Source organism: Ambystoma mexicanum, chromosome 6q, assembly GCF_040938575.1.
Source record: "Ambystoma mexicanum isolate Mex_15411 chromosome 6q, UKY_AmexF1_1, whole genome shotgun sequence".
NCBI lineage: Eukaryota > Metazoa > Chordata > Amphibia > Caudata > Ambystomatidae > Ambystoma > Ambystoma mexicanum.
Genome location: NC_090937.1, coordinates 1,547,353,854 through 1,547,381,802, shown reverse-complemented (window position 1 = coordinate 1,547,381,802; position 27,949 = coordinate 1,547,353,854). Strand labels below are relative to the sequence as shown.

At 42.4% G+C, this 27,949-nt stretch overlaps 1 protein-coding gene across 2 annotated transcripts in view; it reads right to left on the bottom strand.

Moving 5' to 3' along the window:
• The window catches only part of ATRN (attractin), a 1,434,670-nt gene that overhangs the window by 1,169,801 nt on the left and 236,920 nt on the right, over window positions 1–27,949 (bottom strand). For both annotated transcript variants that reach the window (XM_069632253.1, XM_069632252.1), the window contains exons 14-15: window positions 21,357–21,495; window positions 18,658–18,833 (exon numbers count right to left, since the gene is read on the bottom strand). In XM_069632253.1, the coding sequence (XP_069488354.1) occupies window positions 18,658–18,833; window positions 21,357–21,495 (315 nt within the window). The remainder of the gene's footprint in view (window positions 1–18,657; window positions 18,834–21,356; window positions 21,496–27,949) is intronic.

Here is a 27,949-nt window from a genome sequence, read left to right as displayed (position 1 = left end):
ATTCGTATCCCCTTACACCCTTGAGTTGGTGGGACCAATCAACTGCAAAGTAAGCCACCTGGACATTCTCTCTGAGCTGGATGACTTTCCACAGAGTTGCTGCTGTAAACCGAAACACCAGGGAGAGGAACACCAGATTGTGTGTATTGCTTTTAAGCTGGCCAAGAGCTCCAGGAAGATCATCCGGACTCCCAGGAAGTAGGGCTGAGCAAGCCTGAGCCCCCTCAACAGAGTGCGGGACTGCACAAGCAGAGAAAGCCAATCTCGACAGCCAGATACTACAGTGTTGCTATTTGCGGTAGACACGAGGAGCTGAAACACCGAACAGCCCTTTATTTCAAGATTGCCGGTTGAGAACAGTGACTGTCCCATTGCAGTGCGGGAATCCCTAGAAGTCCTCCCTCTTGTCCTAACGACTGATGCCCAGGAACAGGGAGATCTGCAGCGCTGCTCAGAAACAGAAGTCATCTGCTGCACTTTTCCCTTCAATACAAAGGTACTGTAAAAATCTGAGAGAACTTACTTCTTGCTGTTGAGTTGCCTGCATCTTCTACTACTCACAATCTAACGGCTTGTGGCCCTACAATGATTCTTCAAAGACTTCTAAAACATTGTGCAAAGACTTTTCTTACTTACCTGCAAAGAAGTACTTCAGCTCAGATAGACTTTTGCCCATTGACTTTGGCTTAGCCTGTTCCACTGAATGACTCTTATTGGTGGATCTGAAAGCATTTGCCTGCTTAAGAATATTTGTGGTCTCTTGTATGTTCTAATAACTGTTTCCTTTGACTTACTCCTAAATGATTCTAAATAAAACAGGGATATATTAATGTCCCCAGCACCCTAGCTACTGAAGTCACCAGAGGGTGTAGGTTGTGTCTGTGGTCGCAAAACTTTAAAAAAAAAAAAAAACAGTCCTCCTAAACAGAGGTTAGGATCGTGCCCCTTGCAACCGACACCAACTACAAAAAGATCCTAACGCCTCTCATGCTCATCCTTAGGGATCTATAATCAACTTTCTAGATCCCTAGAGAACTGTATATCTCGGTCTGCAACAAATTAACATCACCAATTACTTTCTGGAAAAATATATCACTATTTGTTTTATTACAAAAATATTTTTCAAAGGATTTTTTTTTAAAACCACATATCTAGAAAAATAATTTACAATTTTTTATGCAGGGAAAAACAATTCTGCAAAGAAAGGAAAGCATATGTGCAGTATTACTCCTCATGTAAGACTCAAGAGATATGTAAGTCCAATTACCTATCGTTATAGATACCTCCACCATTAATAAACAAAGAAAAGGGAGAAAAAAAAATAAACAAAATAAGGTTAAGTACATAATCAAAGCCGAAACTACAACCAACACATTCAATTATATACTAAAGAAAACAGAAGACAAATTGAAATATTAGCATCATAACTAAATGTAAATTAATGATGTCTAATCTAGAATCTCAAACAGATCACAGGATTCTTTAGATGATGCTCAGAACAATTCAGCTTTTAGTGCTCAATTAACACTGTGACAAACATCTCAGTCTTGTTGACCCGACATGTTTCATTCCCATTGTCCGTAAAAAGATTGTTAAGGGAAATTCATCAGGGGAACTATTTTATTTTTAATTCTTATGTCCATCACTGAAATTGTTCGGTATATGTTCTGTGCAACATGATGCGAACCGGGAGGGCAATTCTCTTATAGTGACTTCCTATTAATGTAAGGCACGATCCTAAAGGGGAAGAGACAACCAAACAAATCAGTTGTGTTGCTCTAGGATCAATTGCTAGCGCAGTCAACCTGCCTCAAAAGATTAATTCTTAAGGGAGGCGCTTACCTCTCTGCCGTCTTGTAATTAGTAGCAGGGGTAATCAGAGAAATGTTCTTTTGCGTGAAGGTTTATTCTTTAGCTTGCCGTTTCTTTTATAGACAAAACTCACAAGCTCTACTTTGTATGAGTGTGTCTATGACAAGTGTAAAACTTTACATGCTAAAAACAGCACTAAGAAAACGAAACGGGGTCCGTAGTAATTATTGGTGTTACGGAGTATACAAAGAATTTTTTTTTCTTTCTTTTGCTAAAATGGCTCGATAGTGCTATCAATTATGTAGTTAATTACAAATGGTTACCATAAAACGGGAGGTAAATGGCTCTTACAATTCGATGTATGGATTTCCTTAGATAAGCAGCTGGGACATTTCAAGCTGTCTTTACCATGTCGTGTAGCAGGCTAATTATATTAGTTTGTTTCTTGTCGTGCTATGTTATAGGTGTTCCTCTCACTCTTCTCTAAAAGCAAAAGAGGAGGAGGACCGGAAATTATATTTTGGAACTGCCTTCTATGTGTAAGAATATAGACCGTGGTTAAGTGGGTTAAGCCGAACTTGTTTCTACTTACTTGGTGTTACCGTATGTACGGTCGGAGACTGTTTGCTGAACCTTCTTACACAACCGTTCATTCTCTGGTCACGCGACTCCTTGTCATGACGTTGCATGCCGCCAATAGCAAAGCCGCATCTTTTAACTATGTGTAGCCAGCTGATGGCGGTGACTGCATGTTCTGTAATACTCTTGTTTGTCTAAGGTATGGCCAAAAGCGGTCGCCATGTTGGGTGTAGTGAATCAATGCCTAAACGCGGTAACTCGCCTCATGTAAATGATCACAGTACGGGTAGTACCCAACTCATTTTTCATATTTTTCTCGTGTTTCTCAAAACTTTCGAGGATCGTAGAGATTATATTCTTTACTCGTCACACAATTGTTTTTAGACAATTTTTTAGCCATTGGAAGTATATGGCATACATTACTCACCGTAATCGTATTTCTGATGCTTGTATCTGCTTAGATTCACATGCTGTGCATAGGCCGACATTAGTGGAAGCTGCGGAGTATTACAGTTTGTTTTTCAAAACTCGAAAATGGACGTCGACACAGGGCGTGCCAATAATACTATCCCTAGTGTGATGTCCACTGTAACCATGATCCCTCACGCGTTTAGGACCCTCAGACCGTATTTTTTCTGACATGAGGTAGCATGAGTAGCGCGAGTACAGATAATCCAAGTAGATAGATAAGACTACAAGCATCCATGCGCCCTCTCTCAGAGGGGAGGAGGGCAGGCGCATGTGAAACTAAGCAGATACAAGTATTAGAAATACGATTACGGTGAGTAATGTAGCCCTTCTGAGGCTTGTGGAATCTGCTTAGATCTCATGTTGTGCATAGATTAGCGAGCAGTGTTAGAAGGAGGCGAAATGTGAGAAGGGTCATGAGCAAACAGGTGTCTTAGAACTGCTTGTCCCACTTGAGTATCTGCCTTGGAATGTGTGTGGTTGCGGGGGCGCTCTAGCAGTTCGATGCAGTATTCTGCGGACACTGTTGACAGCACCCATCTGTCCGATGTGATCCCTTCCCATGCCTTTTTCTGTGTAGTTACCATTCGTGTTCCTCTGGGAGGGGATCTCTGCTCAAAGCATCCGCCAGAGAATTGAGATCCCCTGGAACATGTTGAGATGACAGGAAGATCTTCCGTCTGAGTGCCCATATCCAAATTTTCTGGGCAAGCTTGAACAGATTTGGCAAACAAGTCCCTCCTTGTTTGTTCAGGTAAAACATGGCTGTAGTGCTGTCCGTCCGGATCTGCACTGACAGGTTCAGCAGGTAGGGCTCAAACGCTTGAAGCGCTCTGAATACTGCCAGAAGCTCTAGCAGGTTGATGTGATTCTTGGCCACTGAGTGAGACCAGAGACCCTGAGCTGTGCGATGGAGGTGGTGAGCTCCCCATCCTGTCAGGCATGCATCGGTTGTGACTACCGCCTGTATCTGGATCGTAAAAGGGTTTCCCCTTGGACAGATTTTCTCTTGTCCACCAGTGAAGGCTTTGTACAAGTGTTGGCGAAACGACCACTAGATCGTCCCACTGACCACTTGCCTGAGACCACTGTTTCGCCAACCATTCCTGCATGGGACACATGCGCAGGCACGCGTGGGGGAGCAGGTAAATACATGACGCCATCATGCCTAGCAAAAGCATTGCTTTGCGTACCGTTATCTGGCGACCGGCCTGATATTGCGGAATTTGCAGCAGTATATTCCGAATTCTTTCCTCTGATGGAAAGGTCAACCCCTCTTGCGTGTCTAGGATAGCACCTAGAAACTGTTTGGAGGCGTTTGGCACCAGACTTGACTTCTTCTCGTTTATTGAGAAGCCTAATTCGAAGAGGAGGTTGATCGTCATTTGAATGTTTGTTCTGCAAATTACTGGGGTCTCCCCCGTGATGGGCCAGTCGTCCAGGTAAGGGTACACTGGGATTGCCTCCCTGCGTAGGTGTGCCGCCGCCATCGCCAGTACCTTGGTGAATACCCTTGGAGCCGAGGCTATACCGAAGGGCAGCACCTTGAACTGGTAGTGCCAACTGTCCACCTTGAAGCAAAAGAATATTCTGTGCGCTGGGAACATGGAAATATGAAAATAGGCATCTTTCATGTCCAATGTTGTAATCCCCTCTTTTTAGGAGTGCGATTACCTCTTGTAGAGTAGTCATGCGCAATTTCTGGGGCTTGACATACTTGTTTGCAGGGCGTAAGTCTAATGCTGGGCGCATTGTCAAATCTTTTTTTTGGCACAAGGAAGTAAGTTGAATAGATACCCTTGTTTACCTGGTTGCCCGGGACGAGTTCTATCGTGTCCTTTGCGAGAAGATTGACGATTTCCTCGAGGAGGATCTTCTGGTAGTCCAGGGAATGCATTTTTTGTCGTGGAGGGTGGTTGCGGGGGCGTTCTAGCAGTTTGTGGCAGTATCCTGCGGACACTGTGGACAGCACCCATCTGTCCGATGTGATACCTTCCCATGCCTGGGTGAAGTTGGAAATGCGCCCCCCTACAGGGGGTGCGTGGGAAGGGACCCCGAGCAGAAAGTCACTGCTTTGCGGGAGGCGTACTGCCTCTACCACGGCTGCCTCTACCTCGGCCCCTCTTGTTACCTCTGCCGTAACTTTCGGTAGTCTGTTGGTTGCCACCCCATGATGTACCCTGTCCCTGTGTATGATTGGAGCCCCGTTGTGAATTTTGGCCGCGTGAGCGACGAAAATTACCATTCTCTCTTTGAGTAGTGAGCTTATTTGTTAATTGTCCCAGGGACTTTAGAGTATCATACTCGTCTTTGGCAGTTTTTAATGCTTCCTCTACCGCTTTGCCAAACAGGACATTCACTTCGACCGACATGTCAATAAGTGTCGCCTGTTTTTCGGGTTTAAACCCTGCCTGTCTTAGCCAGGTGTGCCTCTCAATGATAGTGCTCTCTGCCATGAGCTGGCCTGCATTATATGCAGCGTCAAAGGTTGTCTTGAGGATGCAACCTGACACGGCTTTACCCTCCGACGCGATCTAGGCCAGCTGACCCTTTAGTGGTTCCGGTGCAGAGTCAATGAGAGCAGCTACCTGCTCCCACTGGTGGCAGTTATAGCTTGCCAGCAGAGTGGTGGTGTTGGCGATACTCACGTAATAAGCGGAAGTGGAGGCTACCTTTCTTCCTAACCCATAAATTCTTTTGCTCTCCTTGTCTGGGGGAGCGCTCTTTTTCTGGTGTTAGTAATTACTTACTAAGGAGTCGGGCTTCAGTTGACCCCTTATGTACAGAGGATCTGACTAGGCGGCCCTAAACATCATCTCAATTCTGGGGTTTACAGCCCTGGTGAGATTAGGATTAAGCAGGGAAGGATATATTCTATGTTGTATTGATTTGAGAATAGGAATGGCTTGAGCAATGGGTTTTTTGTCTCCCACTAGCTCCTCTGCGAAGTCCCTCTCCTCTTGTGCCCCCTAAGTGTCAATACGGAAGTGTTCTGCCGCTCTAGCCAAGTCCTCATTTAGAAGAGGCTGGTTATCTACTGGAGAGTCGGTAACCTGAGGTTCTTTGTCAAAGGTAGAGACTATAGTGTAGACTTCTGCGACATCTTGCTCCTCCCCATCCTGGCCCTCGTCATCTCCATAAAAATCTACCCCTGTTTGGTCGTCCAACAATAGTAAGTCTGGATCCTCAGCATATTGTTGTGGATCCTCACTATAATGCTGATAAGGCTGTATATAGTAAGGGTCTGAAATTAGGCCCCGAGTTGGAGTCTCAAACCAAGGTTTTTTACTAGGGGGCTGAGGGTCTTTGTGTAAGAGAGGAAATGTTCTGGGTTCTTAGAGTAGAAATTAGCCAGGGAAATCATTCTGCTCATTACCCTGTATATATCTTCACTGCTCCATTTCCTGGAGCTGGGGATGACAACCTCTTGAGAAGGTTCCCTTCCTATTTCCCTACCGTGAGGAGAGGGAGGAATAGGTTTGGTTTTAGGTGTAGAGACAGGTGTCTTGGAACTATCCTTACCTGAATATTTCTGTTTATGTGTCTGAGGAGCAGGCGTAGAGTGTACTGTCGAACGGGCTGCCAGAGCCGACTTTTGGTGTGCGGCCTGGGGGTGGAGGTCAGATTAGTCTTCTGACGACCGTACCTCCGTGACTTGGGGAAGCGAGGCACTCTTGGCAACTGGACGGTTGCCTGGTGTCGTGAGACAATCTCGACTTTGAATGCCCAGAGGACACCGACTCCGTGGACCACTCTCTAGATGCCTCCTTTTTCCGAGAACTCGACACGCTTGTCGATTCCCAGTTGGGATTAGTGTGTTTAGGTGTAGTAGCAATGTTAGCGCTCGTGTCGCTGGGTGTGGTCCCCATAACTGCCCTGCCGGACAATCCTCCGGGCTAGGGCACTAGCGCTTGGGTGTCTTTCGACGCCCCTGTGCCCTCGCCGTCTCAAAAGAGTACTCTCCATATGAACCTTGTGGCAGCGGGCTTGTGTGTGTAGGAAATAATCACAAGAGTGTAGAGTATGTTTCCACCCCCCAAAGTCCATCGAGCAGCTCTCAACGGTGGTTTGTTCTTCAGACCGGCGTCGGTCTTCGACGTAGAAGTGGAAGAACGGGGAAATGAATATCGATTTTTAGCAAAATGGCTGAAAGCCAGGGATCTGCGCACAGTGCTTCCGACCAGTATGGTGGAAAAAAACAATCTGAGGATCCTACATGCGTGAGGGATCATGGGTACAGTGGACGTCATACTAGGGACAGTATTACTGGCACACCCTATGTCGACTCGCCCATTTGAGTTTCGAAAAACAACACTGTAATACTCCGCAGCTTCCACTAGATGTCGGCCTATGCACAGCATGTGATCTAAGCAGATTCCACAAGCCTCAGAAACATTGATATGTACATATGAATTGTTACCTAAAGAGTTTTCCAATCAATCAGCTCATTAAGCCCCCGGTCCACCGAATTACAGAGATAGATTAATCTTTGTTATTTTTCAAATAACCTTTTTCTATTCTGTGCGGTGTCATCTTTTTGGTCCATTTGTATTAGAACACTCCATATTAGGACTCTGGTGTATGGTCCAAGCCAAAAAATGGCATACAAGTGGAGCCGTTAAGTTCTTAAATTGTATGCCGCTCTTATGTTCTGTAATTCTTTTTTTACATTTTTCTGTCATTCCTATATAGATTTTACGGCAAGGACACCAAATCACATACACCACCATATATGAGTTGCAATGGGTGAGCTGTCGTCGTTGCCAGGATTTTTTTAGGCCCATATCTACTCCCTTTGTCCGTTTGGCGCTAGAACAGCAACTACAGCCCCCACAAGATGTATGTCCCATTGGTTTTTCAAAACCCCAAGACTCAGTCAAAGTCCTCTGGGATGTTTTAGAAGAGATCATTTCTGGTTACCAGATCTTTTATGTTGGGTCCTCTTTTAAACGCACATAAAGGTCTCGTGATCGGGCATTCACCAGAGCTTAGAATATGCCAATTGCATTTAATAAATGGCATTGACTTTATTTGAAAGTGTGTTAAATGTGCTCACAAACACAATTTGATTATTGTCTTTGGGTTTTATACGATATTCTAATAGGGCTTCCCTATTATTCTTTGCTCGCTTGTGAGCTCTTTACAATTTTTGCAGGGTACCCTCTCGCTCTTAATTTAGAACTCAAAACTGATGCTTCTTGTTCGAATATTGTGTTGCTTGAACTATTGCGCTTGAGTCGCGAGAATTGTCCCACTGGTAGATTTTCCCTGGTGTGACTCGGATGGCAGCTATTAAACTGCAGTAGGGAATTACCATCAGTTGCTTTATGGTACGGTTTTACTTGCAAGGTGTTATTGGCAGTATCTGCCCAGATTGTGATGTCAAGAAAGTTGATCTGTGGGCTATCCCAAAAGGGTAATCCCTGCTTTAGAGATATTAAGAGTGTGTATTTTGTGAAGTATATTTGAGTGTTAGTTATATTGCTCCCTTCTGAAGAATGCTTACTCTGACTAATATATGAATAATTGTTTATTCAAGAAACCTTGTGTGTAAGAGTTTATTTGAATACTTGTCACTGTGAATCTCTGTGCAACTCCCCTACAGTTCACATTGACTCCTCTTGAGATAAGCCTGGCTGCTGAACACGCTACCAACCTGTGTTACAAGCTTATACCAAAGGTTGGTCAGGGTTTTTTGAGGTGGTCAGGGTTGTTGTAGTGCACCCAAAGGGTACTGCATACAATCTTCCTGAACACTGCAGTGTTGCCATTTGCTGTCAGACGCAAGGAGCTGAAACACTGAAGTACCTCTGAATTGAAGTTTGCCTGTTGCTGCCGCTGAGCTTCCCATGGCAGAGCAGGAGTCCCCAGGCGTCCTCCCTCTTGTCCCCAAGACTGAGGCTCAAGAACAACGGGATCTGCAGAGCTGTACAGGAACAGAAGCTAACTGTACCCATTTCTTCTAACCAGTGGTAATATAAAGTCTGAGCGAACTTAACTCTTGTTGTGCAGCCTTACTTGCTCTCATTTGAGACCTGTCTGGGTTACCTTGCAGAGTTGCTAAAGCTTTGCCCCCTCACAAGCCTCTCAGCGTGTGGCCCTTCAAGTGCTCCATTTTCTACAAACATTTCTACAAACATTGTGCAAGACTTTTTTTTAACCTACCTGCAAAGAAGATCATCAGTCCCCCTTGACATTGTGCTATTAACAGTGGCTATCCTGGCTCCCTGAGTGACCCTTCCGACACTGTGCTTTATCTTTTCCCCAGGAAAGGGTTAGTTTACATAACATTGGCAGGTTTTCAAAGTTCTTACCTGTTTATGAATGATTTGTTAACCTTTGTTTTATTCCTCTATTCTATCTTTCACACCCAATTCAGTATTGCTCTAAATGTACCAGTGATTAATCAATGTCCACAGTGTCCTAGCTATTTAAGTACCCTGGAGGCGTAGGCAGTGTCTGTGTGCCATCCCCAAAGGGTACCATCTGTTTTAGAGAGACTAAGAGTGTGTTTTGAAGTGTATTTTGTTACATATTGCACCCTTCTGAAGGCGGCTTATACAACGGACTGTGAAGTAAATTAATAATTGTTTTATCAAGAAAACTTGAGTGCAAGTGTTTATTTGAATAACTATTGTGATTCGCAGCGTTCATGCTCACACAGAGCCCTCTTGAGATAAGCCTGGCTGCTCAGCCACACTACCAACCTGTGTAGTTCAGACTTGTACCAAAGGTTGGGTCCCTATTGCCAGGAGGTCAATGTTATAGTAGTGCACCCAAAGGGTACAGCATACAATCTTGCCTAACACCAGCAAACAATTTAGCTAGCACAAACACAGCCCGAGGGCATCGAGGCACTGTTACAAGATAATGGCTTCGTTACAGTACACAGAGAGAAGGCTGGGTTACATTAGTCCTCATGATAAAATGGCTTGGTTGAATTACTTGGGTAGGTGGCCAGGTTACATTAGCCATACTAGAGTTTAGATAGGACCGATTGGTTACAAATGAGAAATTGCAGCACAGGGTTACACGTGGAGCTGCATATCAGGCTTCATTATCCATAGGAAACAGCTGTTTGGCAAAGGACACATGTAGCTGAGAGCCAATAGGATACATTTGTTTGACAGTATAGAAATAGAAGGTAAGGGACTAGGAGGTGGCATGTGTAACGTTTTAGGCAAACAGTCTAGTTTTGATTGCATGTGACATGGAGGTCCAGTGTCTGGAGGCAATGAAGGGGAAGCTTCCACCCAGTCTCTGGCCTGTTTAACTCTGGGAACTGTCAATAGTTTGGTGTAAAGTGTTCTCTTAAGTCTGGCAGCGTGAGGAATGATGACTGAGATGGGTGGGGGGGTGCTGTGTGATGGATGCACTTGTGCGTGAGGGCCCGTGTTTTGAAAAGAATGCACTAGCCGATGGGCAGCCAGTGCGCTTGCTGTCTAGCTGCTGAGATGTGTTCTCCTTTAGGTTTGCCCAGAGCAGCACAAAGGGCGTTGTTTTGAATAGTTTGGAATCTGTCCAAGTTTTGATTTAGGTTGCCGTGAAGAGGACTTTACAATAGTCCTGTCTTGAGCCTATTAAGTCTCTAGCAATTGAGAGACAATTTGCGGTGGAGAGGAACGGTCTGGTGGCGTGGAGTTTGGCGTAGTAGCCTGCTGAGGCAGCGATTGCGCTAACTTGTCTAGTTAAATTGGCGTCTAAGTAGACTCCCAGTGTTTTGACTGAATTGGAGACTGGGATGGTAGTGTTGATGATGGATAGATACTGGTCATCAAGTGTCAGTGGGGGCTAGCAATAGTTTTATCCCCGTTCAAGCAGAGCCAGTTTTCTGCCATCCAAGTGTGGATGGTGGCATAGATGGAATTGAATGTTTTTGAGTCAGGCTCGTAGTTACCGGACAGGGGAATGAGGACTTGCGTATCGTCGGCATAGTTGGTGTACATGATGCTGAGCGAGTAAAGAATGTTAAATAGAGAGATGGTGAAAATGTTATAAAGTGTAGGGGATAGGCATGAACCCTGGGGGACTCAAAATAGGATGGTGACTTGTGTTGCAGCTGCTTGGTCTGAGAGGACAGGCATAGCTCTTCCTTGAAAGAAGGAGCCATCCATTTCATTCTGTAGCAGAGAGGTGTTGACAAAGTGGTTTATGATCCACCATGTCAAAAGCTGCTGGGAGGTCTAGTAAAACTGGACGAATTAGTAAAGTTTGCAAAGGAGAATGACTTGGTCATTAACACTGAAAAAACAAAAGTAATGAAGTTTGACGCCAAACATCTGATTAGAAATTAAAAAACAAAATGGATGATTGAAACGAGACAGCATGAGGTTGTGAATGAATATAAGTATCTGGGCGTGGTTATAGATAATAAACTTAACTGGAAAAAACACTGGTGTGAAACAAAGCGAAAATGTATGATAGCCACTGATAGCCACCATGGCGATAAGCACATTTATCGGTAACCAAGGAAACTTCTCTGTGAATACTGTTGCCACACTATACTCTGCCAAAATTGTATCTTGCTTACTATATGGTGCCGAATTATGGGGAAGCTGTTTGAAGAAAGAGTTGAAGGCATTTGAAGCCAAAGTGCTGAGGATATTGTTGAGGATGCCCAAAAACCTTTCAAACGAATATATTCTGCTCGAATGTGGACTGATAAGTGTGAATACTCGTATTGAATTAATGGTGGCTATGCTATATGTGAAATTGAACCGACTTACCAATGGTACATTTGTGATAAAGGTTATGGAACAATATGGTAGTTCAACCACCAAAATGAATTTTGTTACCATAAGTAGGTGGAGAAAGGTTTATGATAAGTGGACAAAAAATGATAATGATGGCTGGTTGCTGTTCTCTATTGCGCAGATTAAGCAGAAATTAAAAAGATTAATCTGTGAACTAGACTATGAACAGATAACAGTAAACCTGGGAGAAAGAGTAAAGGGTGGTCCATTCTTAAATCATCTGATGTCCAGAGAAGGCAAAACCACCTATCAGTATGCATTTCCAGAGTGCAACATGCTTCGTTGGTATTTAAAGTTTAAATTCAATATCTGTAACAGTAATACTAGGCGCAAAAAATGGTATTCATAAGGACGTTAGACTATGTGGGATAAATACATTGGAAACAGCACATTATATAATATGTGAAAGCCTTGATGAAATACACAGAAAATATATAATGAAATATAATAATACATATAAGTGCAATATGTCCGAAATGTGTTGAGTCTTATGACCGGAAATATGAATTAAATTTTTTACTTGATGAAGTTTTATGTGAAGATTTTAGAGATTTTAACACAACTATCAAATGGTGTACTGATGTTTTTATAGTGATATTTTAACCTGTGATTGACAAAGACGTGTGATGTATAGTATCTTCTGGGGAAAATGTTGTGATCTTATGTGTTTTATATGTAAAACACTTTGAGTATTGGAGGCCTCATGGGTAGGCAGGATTGGGTGGTGCGGATGGAGATGATTAGCTCCGATTTTGTCCTGCAGGGTGTCAATCTTGTGGAGCCTGGCTGCTTGAATGTCAGCACACCAAGCTTCATTTTTTTGAATGGCTTGGGAGGTTTAGAGGGGAAGAGTTGCTAGCTCCCTGAAGATGGTAAATAATTCCTTCCAGTTGGATTTGGCATTGGCGATTCTTGTATTGAACGGGTTGGCCTTGGCGACAATCATATCTTTTTTGTATTCAATGAACAATGTGTTGACTTCAAGTTTGTCTGAGGCTGGTTGGTTTGCCATTTCGATAGGGCTGCACCTTGGCTGGATAGCCCCTCCATGATGGTGGGAGGTGCAAGTACGCTTGTTGGCCACACACCCAATAGTAATCCATCACTGCTGCCGTGCCTTTGTTGAGATCAGGAATGAGCAGAGTTATTGCAATGTCAGTTACACCCTACAAGTATCGTGCCAGCACTGTAAAGGCAAAGTTCATATGTTTCTTCTCTGTGCACTTTCACTGGTTTCTCCATTGCTTCAATCCAGGTTAGTTTTGTGATGTGTTCAGTCCGGAATGGTGCACATTCTGCTTCCACCAGTGTTAGAACCCCTTCTCCGTAGCCTATTAGGCCCTCTCTCATACAGCTCACTGTTTCTTGCCATTTGTTAGTTGTTTATTTTAGTCCTTGTATCAGCAGGTAGGGTATTTTCAGGCATTGGTTGCTTTTGAATTGTTGTTGTATTGCAGGCAATCTGGATCGGCTAGCCTCACATTGTGTGCCTGGAAAGTGTCCGAGCCTACACAGCGCAAGAAATACTAGGCATTGTGCCTCTAAAATTGGTATTTACTGTAGCACTAGGACCTTGGGTGCCCCTGACGCATGCTGTATTAAATAACACATACAGCAACTGCCAGTCACTTTATTCCTCTCCATGGAGCTCATGTCAATATACCAACTATTAGAGAATTCTGGGTGACACACATCTTTGGCATCAAGACCAAGCCTGTGGTAGGCATTGTATTTCGCCTTTCGTGCTTGTCTCTTCGTACATTTGGGTGTACGAATAAATACCCATTGATAAAACAGTACTAATATTATTTACATTAGAGATGGAGTTGTGAAAGGTACTAAGAAATCTTGGGAACAATACGGACCTTGCAATCTATTCTAACAATCCAGTGCAAGGGGGTTTATTATTACCGTGTATAGAATCGTTGATATGCTAATGTGTAAAGTTGGGCATTGGGGAAAATTCATATTCAGTTTCATTTGCGTGTACATTTGAGTCATTTACAGTGAAATTGTAATGTTCTCCTTTCCACGCCACCCCCACCACTTTTATATAACCCTCTAGTATAAAAGAAGTTCCTAAATAAATTCCAACACTAACATATGGACTGATTTGAGAGTGCTGGTTCGATATTTTTCTTCAATCTGAAAGGCAAAATGTATGCACACGAGAGAGACAGACACAGAGAACGTGTGCTACATCTGGCGGACATCGGAACCCTTGCACCGGTAGATGTGCTTTCCTAGCGTCTCGTCGCATGGCAGGCGCACATTTGGTAGCATTGGAGTTTGCCATGGCATCTCTGCTGCGCAACTGCGAATGCACGTCACATGACATAGCAGCTGGTCTCACCCACAACACAACCTCGCAGACTGCGCATCCACCGTTACGTTTAAAAGCGGCGGTTCCTTCCAAACGCTGCTTCTATTCATAGCGTTAAATCTCACTATACTGCTCACTGCTTATGTACATTAATCGTGCATGTATGTGTCCATGTGTAACTAAGTTCCCGTTTTCTCGCTGTAACTAGTGCCACGATGCCCCAGGGCTGCTGTGTGCTCAACAAATACGAATAAATATATAATATACTCATCTACTTTGTTTCCAGTACAATCACTGCTTGTTAACGGACTCCTTCTGCCCCAACGCCTTGCTTCATTGATTTCCAGTTGCCGACTCGGACTGTGCACTCCTGACTTTTTGTATCCTCTGATCTTCCTGTTGCTGATCTACAGTCTGTCTCCTGGATTCCTACGGCCTCACGTTTGGTTTGCTTCATCCGCTACTGCTGCTAATTTGGGATCACAACCCCGAGCACTTCCTTCATGTATCCGGTAAGCTCATTGTTGTCCTATTGCTCTGCTTACTTGGAGCCACAGCCTTCTGAGCCATTATGAAGGAACGTAATCTCAGCTCCCCGCAAATCCTTTGTTGGTGTACATAGTTATATTCTTGATTAGGGGTTCATGCACTCCTGATCCTGCCATCTATTATCCAATTACAAGAACAGTCTACACCTCAGGACTCTTGAAACCTTGGTCCACGAAGGGATATTCCATGACTATTCGATTGTCCCACCATCATGTGCACTCAGGATGCTTTGCAGATCCAGTGCACCAACCCAGAACTAGCGCGACCATTGTGCCGTTCGGGGTACTTACCTGTACTAACCTTCCCATTTGTGGTTTTCTCCCTGTCGTTGTTACAAGACTATTTTGGTGTGCAAGAACCTCTTACTCACCATCATCCCCCTGTTATAGCTCTCCTCTTTCTGGTATCAGGAGGTAATACTAGTTCTGATTTGCCTTTTGCCAGCCCAATCACAAGGTATAACCAGGGAGGACTCAAGAAACCTGTTTGTTTCTCCCTTATAGCTTTGGCAGTGCGCGTGTTCCACGCTCTTTCATTTGATTTACCCCTCTGTCTGTATATACCATTCAGCAGAGGGGCGCATCATAGTAAAGAGTTCCAACAAGTTGAGGAGGCCCCGGTTGGAGTCTCCAGGGATTGCTGTCCGTCATCCTTCCCTCTGAGAAAGAGAGAAAGAGAGAAAGAGAAAGAGAGAAAGAGAGAAAGAGAGAAAGAGAGAAAGAGAGAAAGAGAAAGGGTAAGAGGGAAAGGGTAAGAGGGAAAGAGAAAGAGAAAGACGCAAAAAGCATTTTTTGTAACCAACCTTTTTTTTTTAGCAGCAGTGGGGTTTGGGGTCGGTGGGGTAATATAGTAGTGTAAAGGGAAGTGAGATAAATGTACAAAACCAGTCTTTTAAAGTCCTGGTGCAATGTTCAAAGGTGCCTTCTGCATGTCAGACAGGTGGATCCAATAACGGAGCTCCTTTAGTTTCACTGCAAGATGAGTGCAATAAACTACCTCAAACGGTCCATTAAATCGGGGGCTGTTAAACCTGAGACCCAGGAACATCAGGATCTACCGAGCTACAAAAGGAACAGAAGCCAGCTGGAACCAATTTCTTCAGACCCAAGTACTGTAAACTATAAACTCTTGTTTTATATCATTGCTAGCTCTCAGTTGAGGCTTGTCTTTGTTACCTTTTGCAGAGTTGGTTGCAGCTTTGCCCATCACAAGCCTGTGGCCCAACAGTGATTTCTTTTTCAACAAAAAATCTCTATTAAGCAAGACTTTATACTTACCTTCAAAAAAAACTCCAGCTCCCCAAGGCATTGACTGACCTGGCTCCCGGAAGACTCATCTAACCTCTGACTTTGTGTTTTGATCTGTCCCTCCAAAAAGTCACACATTCTATAACTTGTGTAGCTGGGAAAAGGTTTATCTACATTGCAATGGGTGCTTAAAAGTGCCACAGTGTTAGGCAAGATTGTGTGCAATGCCCTTTGGGTGCACTACAACAACCCCGACCTGGCAATAAGAACCCAACCTTTGGGGTAAGTCTGTACTACACAGGTTGGTAGCGTGTTGAGCTGCCAGGCTCATCTCAAGAGGGGTCAATGTGAGCAGTAAGGGAGTTGCACAGAGATTCAGTGACAAGTATTCAAATAAATTAATAATTGTTTAATCAAGAAATGAACAGTCAGTTTGAGTAAGCCTTCTTCAGAATGGGCAATATAATAGTAACACACGAATACACTCCAAAAATTCACACTTAGTTTCTTTAAATCAGCAAGTACCCATTTGGGATGGCACACAGATACTTCTTAGACCCTCAGGTGGCTTAAATAGCTAGGACACTGGACATTAATATATTACTGTGGCATTTAGAGCAGAACATAGGAGTAGGTCAAAGAAAAGGGTTAGAACAAAACAAGAGATCTCATAAATATTCTGAAGCAGGTAAGTACTTTTGGTAACCCCTAAATGCAAAGTAAATTAACCCCTTCCTGGAAGCAAGGCAAAACACAATGTCAGAGGGAAGAAGAGTCATTAAGGGAGCCAGGTCAGGCCAAAGTCAATTGGGCAAAAGTCTCGTTGAGCTGAAGCAATTCTTGCAGGTAGGTAAAAGCCTTGCACAATGTTTTAGAAGTCTTTGTAGAAAAGAACAAAGCAAGGCCACAAGCTGATTACCTCACAAACCTAAAGATGCTGATAGCAACTCTACAGAAGCAACCAAGACAAGTCTCCACTGAGAACAAGTGAGGTTACACAACTAGAGGTAAGTTCTTAGACTTTACAGTACCTTTGGTTAGAAGAAAAATGGACCCAGCTGGCTTCTGTTCCTTTGCAGCTCTGCAGATCCTGTGTTCCTGAGCCTCAGTCATGGGGACAAGAGTGAGAACGTCTGGAGGACTCTTGAACTGCAACGGGACAGTCAGCGACAGAAAAGGACAAACTTCTATTCAGTGGCACTTTGCGGTTTCAGCTCCTTGCGTCTCAGCAAATATCAACACTGCAGACTCTTGGCTGTCGAGATGGGCTTTCCTTGCATCTGGGGTCCAGCACTCTGTTGAGGTGGCTCAGGCTCAGTCAGTCCTGCTTCCTGGGAGTCCGGAGGATCTTCCTGGAGCTCTTGGCCAACTTAAAAGCAACGCACACAAACTGGTGTCCCTCTCTTTGGCTCTTCGGTTTCGAGAGGACGTCCAGGTGGCTTACTTTGGAGTTGATTGGTCCTATCAATTCGAGAGGAGAAGTAGTCCTTGCAGGGCTTATCTAGTCTAGACGAATTCATAGCATCAGCACAGCAGCAGGGTTTTACCGGGCAACCCAACGGTCTAGGAGTTGCTGCAGGTGTCTCTTCCAAGTTCTTCTGATTCCTTCGTCCAGTGGTCGACTCTGCCTTCCAAGTCAAAAAGCCTCGCCTTTTATGCAGGTTTCTCCCGTTCATTCCAGCCCAGCTGTCAGTCACCCAGCAGGGTGGCTGTCCTTGCTGGACAGCCAGCCAGCCAATCACCTAGGAGTGTGTTCCTGTCTCCTAGGAAACTAAGCACGGGGAGTTTCAGGCACCTCCATCGCTTCCTACCCCGCCATACTCCCTAGAGCCAGAGGTGGGCTTCACTCAAGAATACCGCCAAAGACAAAACGAACCAAGGGACCAAACCAGGTTTGGCGCATAGAGTAAATCTCAAGAAGGACCTTTCCACAAAGAAACAGCGAAAAAAGTACAGGCCATTTTTACAAAAATGGCACCCTTAGGAGCTTTACTGCAGCTGCAAACGCAGCCTGCGGTTAAGGCACACCACTGCCACCAGCCATTCATTGAGGAAAGGGTAACAAAAATGTTACATGAGAAACTAGACAAAGGGGATACTAAGTAACCCCTCCAGCACCCTACTTTAAGATAGTGCGTGCTGGGTCTAGAATGTTACAAATGTAAGTAAAGTCAATTTCACTTTACTGCTCTTGGAAAAGTAGTTTATCCAAGAGAAGGTATTGAAACGTTTGGGAAGGTGCTGTGGGACACAATGTAAAGATGATGCCTATGTAGTTTGTCAGACTCCACAACCAAAAGAAACACAGATAACACATAGAATTAAAAGTACAAAGTCCCAAAGTTCAGTAAAAGAGCTGGGGGTCGCCAAGGTGGGAGGAATTTAGCATTAAACTGAACATTCTCCCTAACATTGAAAACCTTGTTAACCATTGTTTTCTCCCTTAACCTTTTCCTTTTGATACCAAACTGAGCATTGCTCTAAATGTACCAGTGATATATCAATGTCCACAGTGTCCTCATTATTTAAGTCACCACAGGGTGTAGGACATGCAAATAGTTCTACAAATAAACGGACTCACAACACAACAGCTGAATGAGCTTAATGAGCTAAGAATAGCTTAAAAGGCGTATGAATAGAATGAGCAACGTTCATTTAAATTATGAGCCAATTGCCGGGAGATCCGTTTGCCAATGATCGGGTAAAGGCATCTAATAATGCCGACTGAAAAACTCGATGATAAATACTTGGATGGAAATACAGTGAATCCTTGCTAAAAACAAAACATGTTAGCCAAATAAAATCCATACTTCACCTATGAACAGTATTTACCACTTGTCACATTGTAAACAGAACGATGTAGAAAAGGTGGTTTACAAATAAATTCACATTCATAATAAATACATAAATTAGTAAGCACACTGACCTGCATATTTTGTAGCTGCTTTAGAACAAATTCTACTTTCTTTGGCGAGGTGACAGAAGCCAGCGCAGCATTATGTGTACGACAGGACAGTTTAGAGTTATCATAATTATCTTTGGTGACAGTGATTTTCAAGCACGAGCTCCCTACCAAATTCCAGCCACCACCACATATATTATCTAAACAAAGAAAAGGGGATGAAGAGTACGATTAGACAAAAGATAAAAACATTTCATGCAACCAACATTAGAGGAATACACATCCCCAATTTTATAGACATCAAGCATTAATGAACATCTTCATGAAAATGAATGCTTTCATTTTAAGCAGGGACAGCAGAAGAGTTGCAAGTACTTCTGAAACCCGCCATTAAGCAAGATACGTGGATTTCTTGATGTCTTTCTAAGATGATGTTCTAAACAAATATTTGTACGCAAGAGGAGCAACTGCTACATTTTAGACTGAAGGATCCAAATAGCTGAAAGCCATTTAGTGTCTACCCTAAAATAACCTTGTGAGCGTGACAAATAGCTACCAGGAGCCTTTTTTGACTCCGTGGCTCACTGTGTGTTAGGAAACATGGGTAGAAGAGCTCAAGAACACTTTGAAGTATGGGCCCTATATAAAAAGGGACAAGTTATTGTGTGCATCCCTTGTTGAAGGTACACTTGCAAATTGATGTACACTTACCATCGTCCCCTAAAAGAAGCTCATGCTGACTCAATGACAGAGACCTAGAAGCGCCTTTTAGCCCATGCTTATCAAACCTTCATTTTTAGATCCTGAAAATGGGTGAATTGTTGAAAATCCTAACCATTGAGCACTTCCAAACAGCTTCTTTGGACCAGAGCACCGATTTTCCCAGAGGATGCTAATGTAAAATATTTAACTGAATAATGCTTTCGCTAGGTGGGTTTGGTGTTTAGTCATGTGTTACTGGGGGGCAACGAGAGGAGATGTCAAACAGGAAACTATCAAGACAGTAAAAACGTCCCTTCCATAGGTAGACACAGATTGCGCTTTGAAAGATCTGAGGCGGCAACATTTTCTGAAGACTACATGTTCATATGAAAATATGATTTTGTGCCATTTCACATCTTACACAAAAGCACTTCTAAAAAAATCATTGGAAACATGTTAAAGGAAGGCATTGCACTAATGCACTTATCTTAGTTCACCAACCATTTACTGGATTCCGTAAAGCAAAAGAGGCCCTTCCTTTTAGGTTGTACGTGAAACAAAGAAAAATGTAATGAAACAAAACAAATTACTTACCTTTGGTAATGTTCTTTATGGTGGTTTAACCTCCAACTGATTCTTCATCTTCGATATATCCTTCAGCATTGGCTGAACATTTTCAGGCCCTACGGAACAATGCAGCTATGCACCATGTCCCCTGTGTGCCATCAACTCTATGTGTCAGTTGGTGACACCATGTGCAGTGAATATATAGATCTTGCCATTCCAATCTTGTGCCCCTATTGAAATGACTGGAGGTCAAGGTGTAAAAGATAAACTCTTTCCCAACAGTGTTCTACTGGAAGAGGTCTAAAAAAAGATTCCTTAGCACCACGCATGACAAAACTAAATCCCTCGTCTGAAAATGACCTCTGCTGAGCACAACAGCTGGGGCTGTAACACCAGCAGTGGTCTCTGGAGAAATCGACATTAGGGAGGTACGTTAACCTACTTGTTCCTGTCCTCAATAGGTAAACATGTGCGTAGAGTCCTGTCCCTAAATCACTACTTCCTGACCATGGTTGGTGGAGTCCTGGTCAAGGATCCCTTCTATTCACTATTCTAAAGCCTGGGAGAGTTTACTTACCTGAACTGTATTTAACTATTTGGCAATACCAGTGGTTATGATTACTAACAGCCAATCTCTTCATGAACCTACCTGTGAGGTGTACACTTGGGGCCACCAGTTCCAAATATCTTAGGGTTGGACTTCATATGACCCAGGGAAGTTACCTTATGAGTATTCTGAAGTGTTATTTATATTTATAATAATTCTGAGTGCACTTACATGTGTTTAACTAGTCATTGAATCAATTGCTGTACTATTTCTCCTAAAGGTAAATGTATATATCTGCTTTAACCACTCAACCACAGGGGTCGAAATTGGGATTTGTTGACCAGGAGCAAAAAGCAGCTTCTGGCTATCAGGCATCCCCCATTAGGCAGGAGCTACTTATGGAGAAGCAGGACCAGCCCATAGCACACTGCAAATATAACATGAGCGCAAAATGCAAACTTGAACTTGTTGTCCATTGGCAGATTATTTCATATGCTTTAAATGTCCCTTAGGCATGCAGTGTAATCTCCTGTAAACACATTTCGAAAACTACAGAGGTAATATCACATTGTTGTGTGTGTTTGGCACCTCTTGCCTGAAGAGTCCTGTTTAGCTCCTAATACGTGTTGGTTTCAAGCTAACCAGGCTCTCCCTGGCAATAAACATGAGCTAAATAGCTCCCAGCTCCTGGCAATTTCGAACCCTGCAACCCCTCAACCACCCAGACAGATTTGGGGAATCCATCTCAATACTGGTGAAAATAGCTAAAGCAAAACAAAAAGATCAAGATAGCAAAAGGTATACAAAAAATAGTTTTAGTGCATGCTATGAACATACATGTTCACAAACTACCAAAGAACAAAATGAAGATGCACAACAGTTCATAGTAATGCCATCAGCCACATACCAGGTAATGCAATGCACTCTTGATTTCTGGGCTCCCATTGGCAGTTCTGGTCCATAGCACAGCTTTTACAGCTTGTTTTCTTGTTGCAGTGATAGCCAGAAATATCCTTGGTACAGTTTTCACACTTTGTAATGGGACCCTAAAAAAAATATGGTCATAATAAAATCAATCTTATTTGTTTTGAATAATACACAGAAGCTAACATTTTTATTAGATGCTGCACTTCAGTTGAAATAGGAAAAAGTATTAACTCACATTAGAACTGTTGAATACCCCTGCACCAAGACATGCTCTTGTAAACAGTTCTGTCCTTTCATCCATTGATTGGGTCAAGGTTCTTTTTTCTTGTTGCTTTTTTCTCTCCTACGACACCCTCCTCTCTGCTCCCAACTTTTCTTATTTTGAACCAGTACTGTTAGCCAAGATTGTATGCACTACCCCTTTTGGGTGCACTACAATAACCCTGACCTCATGGCAATAAGGATCCAACCTTTGGTATAAGTCTGAACTACACAGGTTGGTAGTGTGGCTGAGCAGCCAGGCTTATATCGAGGGGTCAATGTGAGCAGTAATGTTGTGACACAGAGTTTCACAGTACACTTAATCAAATAAGCACTTACACAAGGTTTCTTGATAAAACAATTTATTTCACATGCAGTTGTATAAGCCTTCTTCAGAAGGGAGCAATATATGTAACACTTATAATACACTTTACCCATTGGGGATGGCACACCGACACTTCCTACACCCTCGGGTGACTTAAATAGCTAGGACACTGCAGACATTGATTCATCACTGGTACATTTAGAGCAATACAGAGTTTGGTGTTACGATAGGTTAGAGGAATAAAACAAAGGTTAACAAATAATTCACAAACCGGTAAGTACTTTTAAAAGCCTTCCAAAGTCAAATATGTTTAACCCTTTCCCGAGGAAAAGAAAGCACAGAGTCAGAGGTAAGAAGAGTCACTCAGGGAGCCAGGACAGCCAATGTTAATTGCACAATGTATAGGGGAGCTAAGATCTTTGCAGGTAGGTAAAAAGTCTTGCACAATGTTTTTAGAAATATTTTTTGAAAATAGAAGACTTGAAGGGCCACAAGCTGGAAGGCTTGTGAGTGGCAAAGCTTTAGCAACTCTGCAAGGTAACCAAGACAGGTCTCAACTGAGAGAAAGTAAGCTTACACAACAAGAGGTAAGTTCGCTTAGACTTTACAGTACCTCTGGTTAAAAGAAATGGTTACAGCTGGCTTCTGTTCCTGTACAGCTCTGCGGATCATTTTCCTGAGCCTCACTCGTCTGGACAAGAGGGAGGATATCTGGGGACTCCTGCTCTGCAATGGGAAGGTCAGCGGCAGCAATGGGTAAACTTCAATTTAGCGGTTCTTCGGTGTTTCAGCTCCTTGCGTCTGACAACAAATAGCAACACCGTTGTTCTCGGATAGCACTCTTGAGTTTCCTCGCATCTTCCTGTGCCTGCAAGACATACTGGAGCCAGAGGCGGGCTTCACTCGTGAATCCCGCCAAAGACAAAACGAACAGAGAGACCAATCCTCGTTTGGTGCGCAGAGTAAATCTCAAGAAGGACCTTACAACAAGAAATGGCGAAAAAAGAAGACCAGCCCATTTTGACAAAATGGGCACCCATGGGTGTCTTACTACAGCTGCAATTGCAGCCCATGGTAAAAACACACAGTGGTAGGAAAAAGTAAACCACTGCCAACAGCCATTAATTGTAGAAAGGGTAACAAAAATATTACATGAGAAAATAGAAACTAGACAAAAGGCATACTAAGTTACCCCTTCAGCACCTTATGGTAAGATAATATGTGCTGGGTCTGGAAAGTTACAAAATGTAAGTAAAGTCAATTTCACTTCATTGCTCTTGGAAACAGTAGTTTCACCAAGACAAGGTATTTAAAACTTTGAGAAATCTAAAAGATTTCCTGTGCCATTGTACTGAAGGTGCTGTGTGTCACAATGCAAAGCTGATGCCTATGGAGTTTGCTAGACTCCAAAGCCAAAAGAAACAGAGCCCAAATCACAATAAAAATACATGAGGGTGAGAAAAAGGGCTCTCTCTCCAGGTTAGAAATGAAATGTCCTAAAGTCCAGCAATAGAGCTGGGGGTTTCTAAGGTAGAAGGGAATTAGCACATTTTTGAGAATTCTCACTAGCAAGTACTGACTGCTGATGGTAAGTAAAGCCTTTTTTGCTTTACTTACTTTGTTTATCGCATCTTTTTTGGAAGCACTGATCAGTCCCTATGGCTATCAGTAAAAGCTCTGTCCCCCATTACGAAATTCTGTATTTGTTTTACACTGCATACGAAGGGATATTGGGAGCGCACACCAAGTTATCATTTAGTAGGATGCATCATATCGAAGATAGATTTCTGAGAATTGGCAGGTGCAGGGGAGAAAATGCGGCTCTGGCACAAACAGTCACCAATATGCAATCATGAAAAATTAAGTGTCCTCGATTAGTAGAAACTCCTGTCCCCCGCACACATCATACTAACAATATAGTCAGTCAAGCTTCACTATAGTTCATAAAAGTTCTTTACATTTGTTGAGTAGACTAGTCATATATAATTAGTATGTACAATGAATGTAAGTTTATAATATTTATTCTTATATATCAACAAAATGGTTCAAACAATAACAAATTAAAAGTTCAAAGCATTTCGGGAAATATCCATTCATCAAGAGTGAAAAATTGAATTGATGCAGTTCATGTGCTTTTTTCAATCTTCAAGCTTCAACTCGTCTACAAAGTAAATCAAACGTTCAAGTACGTTTTGAGTCTCCAATAGTAACATTGTTCTCATGAATTATGTATTTATATATGTGTAGATGTATGATCTTATTAAGCTAAAGAACTGTAAACGTTTCAAACTTTGCGAGTGCCTTAATGAATTAATCTTAACACAAGAGGCAGTGGTCTACTGAATTATTAACAGCATACTGTGGTTGGGCGCACGTACTAACTTCTAAATCATGCGTGCGTAATATTTAGTTCTTCGTTTGCAGTGAGTAAAAGAAGAAAAAAAAATGCAGATACAAAGTATTTAACTAATCTTAAGACACTCTGAGAGCAAAGAAAAGGATTACAGAATCGAAGCGGAGGCAAGACAAGTGTCTGTCTGAAGTTAGAGTCAAGAGAAAAGGGAGATCAGAAGCAGATTTTCAAATAGCCTTTCAGCAGCTGGTAAAGGCTTTCAGGAACTATAGTGTTACAAGGGAAGGCATGTATTGGTAAGTTAGGAAGCAGTCAACAAGGTAATATAAATTATCTGCAGGTTTGTCCACAGGTCAGAGATAGTCATTAAACCGAGTACAAGGCTTCAGAAGTGAGCGAAGAGGACCCGGCTTGTTATTTTATCCACATCCCCCTTCCACTTCCCCCTCAGGGTTGTCAACTCTACCATTTATTATTTGAAGCTTGTAGGGTGCGCAAACCTAGGGGGGTCTGAAGGTCCATCGTTGGCTCCTGTAAGAAGTAAGAACTGGGACCTGGAACCATTTTGTTAAAATCTATGAATAAATATTATAAACTTATATTCATTGTACCTACTAATTATAGATGACTAGTTTGTACATAAATAACAAATTCAAAGAATGTTTATGAACTGTAGTAAGGCTTGACTGACTATATTGTTAGCATACGAGGTGTGCAGGGGACAGGAGTGTCCAATAATAGAGGACACTTATATTTTCGTGTTTTTTTATTTAAAATGATAGTTTTACAAACTTTTCATTTATCAATCATTCTTAAGATAATAGGGTCAATTTTTAGTTAGAGCTGATTAAATTACAAATTCAATTCATTGCGTCAGCTCCAATACATTTCGTAAAAATTGCACTAGTGTAAAGATGAGATTCTTTTCTTGTCCATTCATGATTTTTGCCCATCTCGTTTCTGTGGCCATTTCAAATGATGAGATCTTGAAAAAGGCTCCAAACATCTGTCTCTTCATTTAATTCTGGACATATCATTGTTAAGTGATAGATTGTTTCTCATACTTTGGTTTTACAGAAACAGCAGTTTGCCTCCGAAGATTTGATTTGTTTTAGCGCAGCCAGATAGTCTCTAGTCAGGAGAATGTTAAATTGGATTCTCATGTACGTTGCTCTTATTGATGGGTCTGGTAAGGTTGTAAGGTACATCAGTGTTTTGTTAATTGCCCTGATGTCCGTAGTTGATGTTTCTTGAGTATCTTATGATGCTGCCGTCGTTTGTCATCATTTGTTTCTTTGCGTGTTGTGGTCTTTTTATGAGCATTTCAATTATGATATCCTCAACTTCCATCATCTGCGAGTAGCTTACCTAGGGGAACCAGTAGCGCTATGGGTCTGAAGTTCCGAGGGTCCTCTCTTGGTCCTTGTTTTTAGATTGGTATCATGGTCGCTTTTTTCCAGGACTGCAGAATCTGATTTGTTGTATTGATTGCTGTAAGAATAGAGTCCATTACACTTGCCCATAACAAAGGCTCTTTCCTGATTGTTTCGTTTGACAGGCCGTCAGGTCCCGGAGCATGTGAGGTATTCAGTTTTGTTATCTCTATTAGGTCTTGTTTTTCATAATGAATCGGTTTGTGACCTGCTGTGGGTTGGCGTTCATATCTGTGTTTCGATTAGCATATATTGTAGAGAAAAGCTGGATCCATTGTTGTTCATTGACATTGGCTGTCAGATTTTGTTTTTTATTGGCATTATTATTTAGTAAGTTCCAAAGTTCTTTAACTTATGTGTTTTGTAGGTTTCCATTATTGCTTCGGCGTCCTTTTGGAACATTATGTTCATGTGAGATTTTTTCCAATTTACATATAACTTGTTTTTTTTATCTGTTTGCAGTTCTGACTGTTGGTTGTTCGCAGTCTTTGTATTATTTTTCTCATCTTTTTCCTTTCTACCAGCTCAGCGTTACATGTATGTTGATGCAGCTTGGTTTCCTTGTTTTTTTAAGAGAGGATTTTAACAGAAAATTATAGTACGGTTTTTCTGTATCAGAAGTTGGAGGATGTTGTAAGTTTTGTACCAATCGTTGCGTTTCAACTTTGTTTATTCGTAGTCTTAAGTTTTTCCTGTGGTTTCCAGCGGAACGCATAACATTTGATTTCTAGGTTCCGTTAAGCCGTGTCCTTCAGCTGACAGTTGGTAATGATCACTGGATGCTGTCGGGTCAATCCTGATTTCCGTAATTGATTCTTTCAATTGTTCTGATAGATGTAGTCAATGACTGCTGAGGAAATGCCTCTTTCCCATGTTGGTTTGGCTTCTCCTGCATGGTCAGTTGGTTGTTTTAGTAGCGTCAGGTTTCTGATACTCATTTCTTTCGGCCACCTCTTTGCTCTCATGGTTAGATCTTCACTCTTTGCTATTACGCCTTTTTCTGCGTAGAGGTGTATATTCAAGTCTCTGCAGACGATGAATTCTGCTTGTGCGTAATTTGCTCTAGTTTCATCGATTTTTAGGAAGATTCCATCAATGAAGGTGTGGTCGTTAATCGTGGCAGGGTTCCAGTACACGTTCATTAGTGAAATGGCACATTCAGGATTCTTCTGACTCCTTTGCAGATCTTGTTCTTGGTGTACATTTATTATATTTTGAGTGCAATGGTCGATATTGGTAGATGTCACAATGCTCCAGTTTGGTGCTATTTTTATCAGTCTAAGTAAACCTGATGAGGGTCTGCCTTGAGCCCCTTCAGTAGCTGGGTTTAGTAACAATGTATCCGTCACAAGCCAGTGTTTCCCTGAGCCACGTTTCTTGTAGGCAGATAATATTGAATTTTTCAAGTTCACTTGCTGGTTGATTGAAAAGATGTGCGTTTCCTCTTGTGTTCCAAGTACATATCGACCATGTGGAGTCGTTTTTCTTTAATGGTTATGGTTCTCTTGCCACGTTGAGTGATTTTTTTCTGATTGAAAACTGTTGTAGATTCATTGAAATGGGTAGGTTTCATCGTCCCATTAATGATTAAGTTCTGAGTTTATTGTTGAGTAAGTTGTGTTCCTATTTTGCGTGCACTCGTTCGATATGATGGTTTCGTTTAGTTCTGACTCGCCACATATGTCGCTTGGGAGTCTCGTATTTTTAGTCATGGTCTCTGTTGTGATTTAGCTGTACATTCAAATCCTAGCTTCTTCAATGTTTCTTTTAGGGAGTATATTTTCTACATCATTTTCGTATCTCTTAGCTCTATTTGGACAGTATCTAGGCAATTGTGATCTTCAAAAACGACCAGCTTCATGTCATTAGTTGAAATTGACTTTAATTGAGGAATAGCTATGAGGATATTTGCTCTGTTAAGTATTAAGTGCGCCGATCTTCGTATGTTGTTTTTTATCTGTAGATAGTAGTGCATTTGTTCGTTCATCCGATTCACGAACCGTGGTGTTCGGATGTCATCTCGTGTTGGAGATTTTTCATTATTTTTTGTGTTTTGTGCTTCTCCATCAGTTTGTGGTTGTCTCTACCGCTATAAAAATTTATTTTCTTGGTTTGGATCATGTATGCTAGGCCCATGCAGTGTATATTCTAGGGAACCGTCTGATATTTCTTCGTATTGTTCTTGCTCATCAGTTGTTCCG